Source organism: Molossus molossus, unplaced genomic scaffold (genome assembly GCF_014108415.1).
Source record: "Molossus molossus isolate mMolMol1 unplaced genomic scaffold, mMolMol1.p scaffold_m16_p_14, whole genome shotgun sequence".
Taxonomy (NCBI): Eukaryota; Metazoa; Chordata; class Mammalia; order Chiroptera; family Molossidae; genus Molossus; species Molossus molossus.
Window position 1 is genome coordinate 71,631,734 of NW_023425349.1, and position 12,831 is coordinate 71,644,564.

A 12,831-nucleotide genomic window follows, 5' to 3' on the forward strand; every position below is an offset into this window, starting at 1 on the left:
AGATGGAGTTTCTAGGCAGGATATACTGCTGTAGGACATTTTAAAGAGATATAGAATCATTTGCCAGTCAGAAAAATCCATGCGGCCTTTGAACGAACCGCTCAAAATAAAATCATCATCCTTTCTTCTCTCTAGGATTGCATTTTCAAAGGTAAGACTAATATTTATTAAGTAAGTCTTTGTTCAACTATGTCAGAAACCAAAAACAAATGTATAATAAACACATTTGTTTAATGAAACTTCTCTCTTATTAAACAGATGGGGATACTTTTTAAAAGATGTTGCTGCTGACTTGCCAAAGTTGTCATTAAACTTGTTAAGAAGATCTCTATTTTTTAGTGCTTTAATCAACAAGTAATTAACTTAGCTTTTGGTTATTTTCACTTCTAAGGAGTATTATGTCGGAATTTGAAAGCAGTATTCTAATGATATTTATAAGGAAAAAATATTAATAGGCTTTATTATATTTTCTGATAAGCTTCTGTTGACTTATTCCTTTCATTTAAATTTTCAGGTGTTAGGGTATGCTATCCAGAGCTTTTTGGAGGTTCTAAATTATATTTGCAAACAACGAGTTCAATTGCCTCATTTCTACTTTTCCACTGAGATTATTCTTTGCAGGATGAAATTGTAATGCTGGTTGCATTTCTCAGCAGACTATTAGTTTCCTGAGGTTTAATTTTAGAGTAAGTTAACTTAGTAGTTTTAACTTTCTGTTTAGAAAGAAAGTGGATAATTTAATAATATAAATAGTGATTTACAACTATGGGAAGGGAGCAAAATGTTGTGAAGCTATGTGTCTAGCTCTTTCTGTGTTAGTAATTACTGACCATGAATCAAACCCAACACCTTTTGGTGGACAGGACAGCACTCCAACCAGCTGAGCTACCCAGTCAGGGCAGGGACATTATTTTATCATTAAATTCTGCATTCATTTATAGATGGCCTTGTGATGTTAAAACTTCACCTTCATGGAACTGAGAATAGCATAAATTGATAGTAATGTCATGGTCTTTACACCTGGTTATTTTAAGGTGATCTAGTCTAACACATTTTTTCAGATGAGGGACCTAAGGAGAGCAACATTAAATGACTCGCTCAAGGTCACATCGCTAATGAATGGCGGAGTTGGTCCGAAAGCCTCAGTTTTGACGTACATTCCAGATCTTTTTCTGCCACTTCTCCTTCAGCGGTAAACAGAAATGTGAAAGATGTATATGTAGATATATGCAAACTGGTTACATTTTTAAACATTCTTAATCATTTGTGGATTTCAGGATATGTTTTATTATTTTATTTTTCTTCTTAAGCCCTATCAATCTCATACATACTGAAGTGATAGTTATTCATTAGATACCACATTGGAAATGCAATATCTAAAATTGGGGCAAATTAAGCCAATGAGAGTTTTAAATAGCATAATGGTATATTGTCTTCAAGAAAGTTCAACATTATGCTCCTGATGTCAAATAATAACAGAGTCTCGAAGATATATTTCTGTATATGAACCTTGCGTTTCACCTTTAGCAGCTCAAAGTGGGAGAAAACTGATAAGCTATTTGTGGATATTCTTGACACCTGGACAGTATTTTTTCTTTTGGGAAGAAAATTTCTTAGAGAGAGATTGGGAAGCAATATTTCTTAAATCTCTTTTCTGGAAACCTGTGCTTTGTAGTCTAATTCATAGTACATCATCCTTGCTTGATCTATGAAGCTGTTTTTAGTTAACTACAGTGCATGGTTTGATCAAGATATGTGTTTCAATAATAATATGAACTAAAAAAAAAAAGTCCTTGTTTTGTGTTTTTTGTAAATTGTGTAAATATTTGTGTTCTTGAGAACAAAAAAATATCTAGACTGTGAGCTCCATCAGAGCAAGCTTTAATCTATTTTTGTTTCTAGCACATATCCAGAAGAGTGAATAGCTCACTATAGGTAGTCAGTACATCTTGCTAAGTGAATAAATGAATAAATAAATTAATTAAATCTTACCAGTTTTGTAATTTTTATTAATGTTGATGTTTTGAAAACATATTTCTGTGGAAAGTATATATTATAAAATTATATTGTCGGTCATAATTCAAATACTGTTTCTTCCAGGCAGCATTGTACTTTATTGCCCCTGTTAGAGTCTATGGTTTTGTTTTTTGTTTTGTTTTTCTTTCTTCATCTTCATTAAATGTTTTGGGGTTACATTGGTTAATAGGATCATAAAGGTTTCAGGTGTAGATTTTAAAGGTTTCATAGATTTCTATGATACAAGATCTGTATGTATGTTGCACTGTGTGACCACCGCCCAGTCAAATTATCTTCTGTCACCATATATTAGGCCCCTTTTATACCCCACCCCCAGAGTCTATGCTTCTTAAGAACAGATAATTCCTGCTTTATCTTTTTATCTTACCTAATAATTTCTTATGTAAATAAGAAAAACATTAGAATAAAATTATTATATTTAATTGGTACCTGCTAATTTTAAAACTACTCTGATTTAGTGTAAATGATCAGTTAATTTAATGATTGATTGAGCATCTGATTGAAGTTTTACTGTGTACAATTATTGGTAAAACAGAAGTAAACAGAAATACACAGTCCATGCCCTCATTTGGCTTATAGTCTTGCAAGGGATAGAGATGTTAAATACATAACAATGATGCAGTCATGGTCCTGTGGAAGCACCTTATAAGGCCCTGATTTAGGTTAGGCATCAGGGAAGGTCCTCAGCAAGTTCATTTAAAGGAGAGAACTGAAAGATGATAGAAATGAGGCAGAGGAAGGAGCAGGAAAGGGAGAAAGGGAAAGTATTACAGATGGAGGGGACTGCAAATGAGAAAGAAGCCTGGATGACTCGATGGGAGATCAGAAGGTTTGGTGTTCGGTGGAGAATGGAAAAGAACAGCAAGGGAGGCTGAAAAGATAAGCTGTGGCCAAGTTATGCAGGTTTGTGAATTAGGCTAAATATTTTATCTTAAGGCTAAACTCTTTCAAGGTAGTTAATGACATGATGGAATTTTTATATTTGAAAGGTCATTTGGCATTTTAGTGACTTTGAACTTGGAGTTATTGGGATACATTGAAATCTAAAGATATGAAAGATGGGTAAGGTCTTCCTCCTTTGAGTAAGAAGAGCTTATTAGAGGGACTTGGCAGATTACTTCACCTCTCTCTGCCTCAGTTTCTGCATGATTGGAATATAACATTGTTTATTTTATAGGGTTGTAGTGAGAATCAAATGACTTTAAAGGCGTAAAGTGGAGTTATTTGCACACTATGTGAACAAGTTGAAAAGTAAATATTAATTGTTATAATCTTCTTGGGTTGTCTGTATGGCTTTATTTTATATAGAACCTCATGTATAGAGTTTTTCCAAAATTACATGCATGTATTATATTCCTGGAAAATGTGTCCTGACATCTGTAACTCTAAAAAGGTTCTCAGATGATTCTGATGTTCATCAATAACTGATCCTGGGGACATAGGAGCTGCTCTAATGGGAGACATAGGGGCTGTTCTAGTGTACAGGTAGAAACTCTGTTACTGGCCATCAGGCTTATGTTCTCCAGGTGTTGAGTCATTTTCTCCAATACACAAAAAAACTGTTTGGCAAGGGTCTAGGCAGGTCATTGTGGAATAGAAGAACCATGAAAAGAAATTGCATTTGATGTTAACATAGTTGATGATAGGTCATGAACTATTAGTTGATATTTGACACTCAAAACTGTTTAACTCAGTGACTGGCTTCTGTGTTACCTGATTTGCAGGTCAGAAGTTTCCTGCATCAAAATAATGACACCATTTCTATGCCATCTATATTGCAGACCATCCCAGTTACAAGAATATGCTAAACTTTGACTAGCCCTGCTAAAAGTCTTACTTCAACCCTGGGTTCCATGTGACAAAGAACAGCCATTGGTATTGGAACAACAGATACTTCAGTTGTGTTGTGACATGGTTCCATGTTTGCAGGTAAGGCCTTCCATCCTCCTCCCCTAAGACAGCATCGACAGTGATTGATTGTCTTGTCACACGTAAAGTAGAACCTCCATGACCTGGCAAACTCAGATACAATCCAGGCTCCAGAAATGCCTGCAGGCTTTTGGAAATGATGAAGGAACCAGATTGAGATTTAACATTAATGTACATAATGTTAACCAAATTCACAGTTATGTAAATCAGCATAATCCATTCTAGGAGTAGTAGGAATGAAACTTTCCTTTAAGAAAAGCTTCTCAGGAAAAAGAATCTTGAATTGAATTTCTCCTTGTGCAAGACACTGAGAGAGTTATAAGAAAAAAAATAAAAAGACCTCTTCTCTGTGCAAATTAGAGAAAGGTGTATCTCAGGGCAGATAGAGCTTGACCAGCTGAGTGCTGGCTTGGTTTCTGTTTCCACATGTCCCCCTACAACATGTGCAGAGGCCCTGATGGATCCTGCTTTTGAGAAGCCCACAGTTTAGTAAGGGAGTTAAACCAAGTATATAAACTTTCATAATTCAAAGTAGATGGATGAAAGATGTTTAACAGAAGTATGGGTAAAATGCCTAGGGAGTTCAGGGGAGAAATAAATTTGAGCTAATGTCTCTATAGCTGCAGATTTTAAAAACAATCAAAAACTCCAGTTACCAGTGTGTTGTGATTTTAATGTAGTGATTCATTTATCAGGCCATTCCATCCCATCTTCAAGGTTTGTCCTTGGCCTAGAATCTGAGCACCATGCTCCTTAGCTGATGGAGGGAGTGATCATTCAAAGTGATCATTTGGCATCACAGATTACCTGTTTTAGGTTTGTGTTAGCAAGGAATGAGTAGAATGAATCTTTCCCTTGTGACTCATAAATTGGCTTTCCTATAATTAAGGCAGAGAACAGTGAATTAAAATGAATTCTCCTGTGGTTTTTCCAAAGCTTTTGTTTTGTGTGGGCAATAAAGCAGAGTGTTGGGAGAACATCTTGAACTAGGGTACACTTAACAAATGTCACACCTTGCTTGCATAACCCTGTGCTCTCTGCTCTTGGGCAGATATTTGTTCTCATCTTCATGAACCTTTATTGACAAGCCTAAATACTTATTCTAAGTGAGCTCTGTGGAATATTTCTGGGAGTATGCGGCTTGTTAATATAGTTGCGATAGGTTAGACAAAAAGGGATACACCATTTGAAACAAATGGAACTAGTGACATCAATACCTTTAATCCCTTAACATACTGTCTTTATTAGAATGAAGAATCTGAGCATTTGGAAGGATCTTAGCAGCAATGTAATCCATTTTCCCACTGATAACAGTGTTTCTTATACTCTTTAAAAGGCAACCATCCCATGACAAATAAAATATTTTAGTGATAGGAAGCATGCTATTTGCAAGGCAATCATTTCTTCTTTTCTTCTCTATTCTGTTCTCTTTCTTTCTTCTCAGCAAGCACTTTTAATTGATCTCCATTTTTCGCAGACTCTACTCAGTAGTCAAAATTCTTCTTAGAACAAAACGAGCTTTTAAAAAGCCCATCTGCATTCTATCTTGTGTCGTTTTTCTCTCTGCCTTCCTTTTCTTTCTTTTGATCCTTCCTTCTCTTCCCTCCCTCCCTCCTTTCTTTACTTCATCAATTTCTTTACTTTCCATGGGAAATGGTTTCTAGACTTTTTGCTGACCTTTGGCAGAAATTCTCTAGATTATTGGTGCTCAGATTGTGTTCCTAAAAAAGGTTCTTCTTAGAGCTGAATACAGTACTGATCCATTCTGAGCATTTGAATCACATTAATTTAAAAAAAAAATAAATTTGGTTAGAAATAGATTTGCCACTAAATGACCTATGATCAGTTGATGGTCAATAGAACTCCTATTTTCTATTCTTGTGCCATTGGCCCTTCAGTTATATTATTTGGACCTATGTTAAGCTTTACTATTGACTTTGGCCCCAGTATTTCTTTCTTTTTAACTGTGACTGTTGTCATCATACATGTTATCTATTGCACATGATCTATTTCCACATAAAGATAGAACATTACTTCAAAATTGTTCTTGTTAAGAATATTGGTAATGATAAAGATTAGAGAGCCTTTAATGCTAATTTGCTGAGGTTGTCTTTCAAAAACATTTTTTTATGATGAAAAATTTCAAGTATGCACAAAAAATGAACTCAAGGAAATGTCAAATAAACATGAGGCTTTACTTCATTTTATTTAAAAAAATTTTTTATTGATTTTAAAGAGAGAAGAAGGGAGAGGAAGAGAGTTAGAAACATCCGTGAGAGAGAACATTGATTGGCTGCCTCCTGCATGCACTCCACTGGGGGTCAGGCCCACAACCTGGGCATGTGCCCTGACTGGGAATTGGACCAGCAACCTCTTGGTGCATGGGTTGATGCTCAACCACTGAGCCACACCAGTGGGTGGCTTTCTTTATTTTAAATCTCTTTCTTTTCTTAGTGGCCTTTTGCCTCTCCCACTGTATATTTGCAAAAGAGCAACATAATTGACTGAACTGCTCACATTTGTTTTCTGTATATTTGCAAAAGAGCAAAATAATTGACTGAATTGTTCACATTTATTTTCTATAACTTGGTATTTTCTGCTATCTCCTCCCCCTTGATCTTATAATGTCTTTGTATCTCTTGTTTGCTAGGAATGAATTTTTCTCTGTGTGTATAAGTTAGAGTCACTTGGGGTTATTATGGTTGCATCCATTGGTGAAAGGTACAGCTGGTCAACTGTAGGCTTTCCCCTTGATGACTTTAATAGACATGGACTCTTGGTTGAATCAGACAGTTCATTGTTTGTAATCTCTGGGATATGCCAGTGTGTCTGCTAGCAGGACCATATCCTTAGTACTGACTCCAGAATTGTGACCAGAACAGCTGGGTTTGAATTGAATTGAATTTTTTCAGTAGCATTCAAGTCTTTCCTACCTAATACATTAGTCTGTTGAGAAGATAACCTACCATTTGAATATGGTTTTTCCTCACACCTGCTGAGTATGGAAATGATGCTCTCAGTTAAGGTTTTCTAAGCAAATACCTTGCAGATGAAGGACTTAAAAGAACATCAAAATCACATGCTAACCCTTTACTACCAGGTAATTATGTTGCAACTGTAGAAAGGAGAGTTCAATTGGAGAACTCAAAACCAATTTCAATTTTCTTCAAGATGTTGGCACTATCATGTATGTAATTTGTCTTAGGAAATCTGCACTCAGAGAAGTTAGGAAAATAAATAAAAACAATTGGTGCCAGACAGCAGTAATACATGCAATGACAATTACTTCATTTAGCAACAGAAGGAAAAGGCAGAGTGGTACAGTTTAATCACATTTGAGTTCTGAACATTTCTTTATCTCCTTAAGGCTTTATAGGTTTAGAGAAAAATATTGTATGGTTAACGTTTCTTGTGTAGCTTAAAATTATCCTTTGGTTTGTATATTATTGCAATATCATATTATGACTTCTATAAACGGATAAAAGATTTGATATAGACAAAAAAGTGCTGTCTATTGAGGAAGTTTATTTAAGCCTTTCATGTCATCCTGTTTTCTGAAAAATTCAGCTGACCCTTGAACTGCTGTGTGTTTCTGAAGTCAGCTTAAAGATAACCAGGAAATGCTCATCTTTAATTCACCTTTTGGAGAACAGTGTTGAACTTCTGAAGAAAGTAAGGATAGTAAAAAGTTTTAATGTGCTAGTTATCACTTACGTGGGTCTTTTCTAAAGGAGCTGGGTGGGTATACACTTTGACTTTATCATATCAAAGGTTGTTGCTCTAATACAATTAGATCATACTACTAATGCACAACTACTGCTCTCATTTATTATAAAAATAAATCACTAAATACTCTTTAAAGCATCAGTTAAGGATTTGCCACTCTGACTTTTTTTTTTTTCTTCATGTAGAACACAGGTAGTGACCATTTATTATATGCAAGACCCTATAGAATACATAGATGGAAAAATACATTTATGACCTCAAGGGACTTACAGACCTGAAATACAAGATTGTAATACAATAAGGTACATGTTTTTATATATGTAAAGAGTATAATTAAGAAAAGTAGGGCATGAGTTTTGATTTGAGAAGCCTGACTAGGAGTTGGCTGGTCCCACACCAGAGGTCAGTAAGGTATTCCAGCTACAGGAGCAGCATGTGCCCAGACAGAGAAACCAGAGAGTGCAGGCAGCCATGGCCTGCTGGGAAAACAAGACTGCATTGAGTATTGTCAGAAAGATTAAGGCCCAGACTTGAGTTTGCATTTTATCTTCTAGATAATAGCAGGCTATTGAAGACCTTTTAGCAGAGATGTGCCCTGATAGTTTGTGTGTGGAAGATCATTCTGATCATAGAGGGGAGGAGGGTTTTGAGCAGGGCAACCCTTACAGGGCAGTGAGGAAGGGTGTCAGACTGCTAGGGCTGCCTTAACTAAAGGTCACAGACTGGGTGGTTAAACCACAGAACTTTTTCTTACAGTTTCAGAGATTAAGAAGTCCAAGATCAGGGTGTTGGCTGATTTGATTTCTTGCAAGGAAGTATCTCCCTGACTTGTTGTGGACAGCTGCTGTCTTGCTGTGTCCTCACATGGTAAAGAGAGCAAGAGTGAGCTCTCTGTTGTTTTCCCTTTTGATTTATCTTCATTGTTGAAAGTTTTATAGATACCCCTCCTTCCACCCTCCCCCATTGACCCCCTTCACTTTGCTCCCTCTCTGTTTTTTCTTCTTATAAGGACATTAATCCTATTGGAATAGGCCCCTAACCTTACATCTCACTTACCTTTAATTGCTTCTTTACTCTGAAACAGTTGCATTTGCAGGTGTGACTTCAGCATGTGGATTTTGGGTTAGAAGGACAGAGTTTGGTTTATAGCAAGGGTCTAATTAGGGAAATGAAAATGAAAAAAGAAAAATATAGGAGGTGAAATCAGTAGGGTTTTATAGTTGATTAGATCGTCAAGGAGAGCGTCCTTAGTAGAGTTTTAGCTTTCTGTTTCTGACAGCTGGATAGTGTCATTCACTTTGAGAAATGGTAGCTGATATTAGATGGGAAAACAATAAATTTGGTTTGAGATATGCTTGGTTTAAGGTATGTATGAATCATAAATAGTTGGTTGTATAGTTTTACAATTCAGGATAGAAGCCTAAGCTAAAGTTCTAGATTTGTAGACATTTACTTTGGAGTGAGAGTTTTAACTATAGTATTGCATGGCAGGGCTTGCGTTGGAACTGCAGGTGGATATTTGGAGTGTACTGATAAAGAGGAGTCTGGAAAAGTATGGCTAGAAGACTCTCTGACAAGCAAAAGAGACAGATGACATGAAAATCTAGGGAAGAAATATCTTTAAAAGGGGAATAGTCAACACTGTTATGGAGAGAGGATTTAAAGTAAGAGATGGAAAGTAAGGACTTTTATGATGGAACAGTTAGAATTTATTGTTCACATCAAAGGAAGTGGTTTCAGTGGAGTGATGGTGGTAGGAACCAAATTGGATTAAGGGAGTGAAGGGCAGGTGAGGAAATGGAGAGAGGGAATGTGTTTTGCTGAGAGGAGGGAGCTGATGAAGGCTCAAGTAATTCATTTGTTAGTTTGTCAGTCTTGTGGTTAGAATAGTTTCACATATGCTGGAACTCTAGAGATAATACTATTTTATATACTATTATTTATTAATATATTTATGTTAATATATAATATTGTATATATTATCTATTTTGAATAATAGTAATATGCATTAATAATATATAGTAATATATTTGTCATATTATATAATACTACTATATATTATATAAACATATATAACATAAAACTATGTATAAAACCCCTTCAGATATATAATTATATCTATATTACATATCTATATGATTATATCTCTATATAGTTATACCTATTAGATATATAATAGGTAATATATAGAGAATATATAGAAAAATATAGACGGATACTATTTTATAAATAAATGTACTATAGAAAATATTATATAGCTAAATTACCAAGAGTTATATGTTTTAAATGTACCTCATATTGTTCCTTTGTGCTTGTACTAGATTCATTTGAATCGTGGACATAACTATCAATTATAATTTTATAGAGTTTAGTCTTTTTTACTATTATTCTCTGACCATCTTATTGTATATCTGTTCTTCCCCATATACACATTTAGCATAAATTTATTAAGCATACCTACCAGGGGAATGGTTCTAGCTAGTGTGCATAACAATCACTAGGCAGAGTTTATTAAAATGCAAATGCATGGGGCCCACCCCTAGAGATACTGAACTGGCAGGGCTGAGTGGGACTTCAGCACCTGCATTTTAAACTAGACCCTCAGGTGATTTATCTTTTTTCCCCACATATAAGGCAAACACCCTAGTAGGCATTGCACAGATTGAGCCACAGGTTTCCCACAAGCCTAGTTTTGGTATGCATGATTTTTAGGTTTCTTTTATACTGAAGGTGGTCCCCTTACATTACCTCCCTCACTTTTCCCCCCTTGAAGTATACAGGGTGGGGCAAAAGTGGATTTACAATTGTGAGTACACAAAACAGAATTTATTCTTATACTGTTAATAGCAATTGTATTATTTTTTTTAATCCTCACCTGAGGACATTTTTTCATTTTTTGTTCAGATAGAGCAGGAGGGAGACAGAGGAGGAGAGAGAGAAATATCATCAATGTGAAAGGGACACATCAAGTGATTGCCACCCGAACGACCCAACCAGGGCTGGGGACAAACTGCAACCTGCAATCCAGGTACATGCCCTTACTGAGAACCAAACACAGGTCTCTCTGGACTGCTGGCTGATGCTCTAACCACTGAGCCAAACCGGCTGGGGCTGTATTATTTTCTGTACAAACAACTGTAAACCTACTTTTGCCCCACCCTGAATGTATTGAAAAACCTGGCTTATGTGAGCTGTAGAGATTTCTGCATTGTGAATTCTGCTGATTGTATCTTCATGATGCACTTGACATGTTTCTCTAACTCCTAATGAATTAATGAAACTAGGCATTGAGCATCAACAGCTGCTAACATAATAAAGAGAAGAGCAACACATATGATGTGCTTCTTGATGAAAGAACACACAAGTCCCTCTAGTTTTGGAAACAAAAAAAACAAAACAAATACTGAATCTGATCAAGCTCCTGTTGTCTCCTTGGCCTGGCTTGTATCAATCAGCTCTGACCAGAGGACAGAGTAGGCGCAAAGATGTGGCCCTGGGAGGTAGTGTGAACCAGGCTGCCATCTCATTGTGCGTGCTACACATAGCTCTGATGTAGCCTTTGTTACACTTTGTTTTTACTTAACACACACACACACACACACATACACACACACACTCATACACATACACACACACACTCATACACACCCTGCCTTTTCCCCTACTGTCTTGTTCATAGCAATATCCCTAGGTCTATTTGTGCGTGGTACATAGGTGGTTCTCCAAAGACTCCAAGGGTTTGCTGTCACTAACATTCCTGTGACCTTTGTGGCCACATATAAAGGCACTTTCCCCTTTTTAAAAAAATATTTGACTCCCTTTTCTAGGCAGGCTGTGAATATAGACCCTGTTTTGCTACAGGCAAAAGCAGACCCAGACCCTGGCTTGGACAGAGCAGAGGGTGATGCAGTAAGTTCATTTGCAAGTGTGATCACAGGAAGCAGGCGGGAGAGGGACCAGAAGAGTGAAATATTGACCATGGGAGAGGCAATTCAAATACTATCAAAGACAAGCAGTTGGCTGCTCCATCCCACAGAATATTCTGAGAAGCCCTATGAAATGTCTCAGACCCCTCCTGAAGGATCCAGAATAAAGGGGAAGGTATTTGTCCTTTGGCTTCTATTGCCTGGTTGCCCAGCTTTGTTTTGTGGGGCTGTCACTTTCTGTGCTTCTGCATCCCACACTGATCTGAGGCAGGACGCAAGAGTAACTACCTCAGTGGCTCAGTATTTGAAGTGGCACACACGATGTCCACCACAGCTTTTATGATAAGATCTCACAAAATGGTACCGTTCCTTGGTGTCCATTAAAAATCAATCAAACAAAAAACTTGTAACTGCTCAGATGTGAATGCAATTTAAGATTATTTACTTTAATCCTCCACAATGACTTTCTTATTTCTGGTGTCTGGCATCTCCAGCTCTTTTCCTTTCACCCTCTACACTAAACAGACTAATCTTGTTGATGCCTGCATACCTCGAAGCTCCAGCCACTTAAAATGCTTCTAGACTAACCAGAACCCTGAAATGCTACCTCCTGACCCTTTCAGTGTCAGCTTGTGTGGAAAAGGCTTTCCAGTGACAGCACTAGGGTATAGTAGTACTTTTGTCTTCAATTCTCTTGGTTGCTGGTAAATTTGAAATTTAAATTCCCTTGCAGGTTTTCTTTTTGTGTTTTATGGACCTGCAGAATTTGGAATGAAATTAAGGAAAAGATAATGGCAAGTAATAGTGTGATGGTGTATGTTGTAGACATATTTGTTTCAAAATGCATTTATTATCCTCAAATAGATAACAGTTGCTTCATTGTTGTCAACTGTATTTGAAAATAGTGAACATATATAAGTTGCAAAGACACAAATGAGAATGTATTCCATTCAAGAAATTCACAAAATAATTTTCCTCTTTAGCTGTTTCTTTTTTAAAGTCCATAAACAAGCACTTTAGAGATTTTGCAGTTTGATTATATTCACTTTTTAAATAGTATAATCCAGATTTATAATTATATATTTATTAATTTGTGCCAGGGTTGATAATATCTCCCAAGATAATAACTTCTGTGTTGCTCAAACTAAGTTGTTTTCTCTCAAGGGTTTCTTTAACGTGGCTCTACCTTCACATAGCCTTTTTTTTTCTTCTT

General features: G+C 36.4%; 1 protein-coding gene across 1 annotated transcript in view; it reads left to right on the plus strand.

The window, feature by feature from the left end:
* FOCAD (focadhesin) overlaps nt 1-12,831 on the plus strand; it is a 300,263-nt gene that overhangs the window by 72,813 nt on the left and 214,619 nt on the right. Inside the window, 2 exon segments of the mRNA XM_036260660.1 lie at nt 3,762-3,997; nt 7,472-7,638. Coding sequence (XP_036116553.1) covers nt 3,762-3,997; nt 7,472-7,638 — 403 coding nt within the window.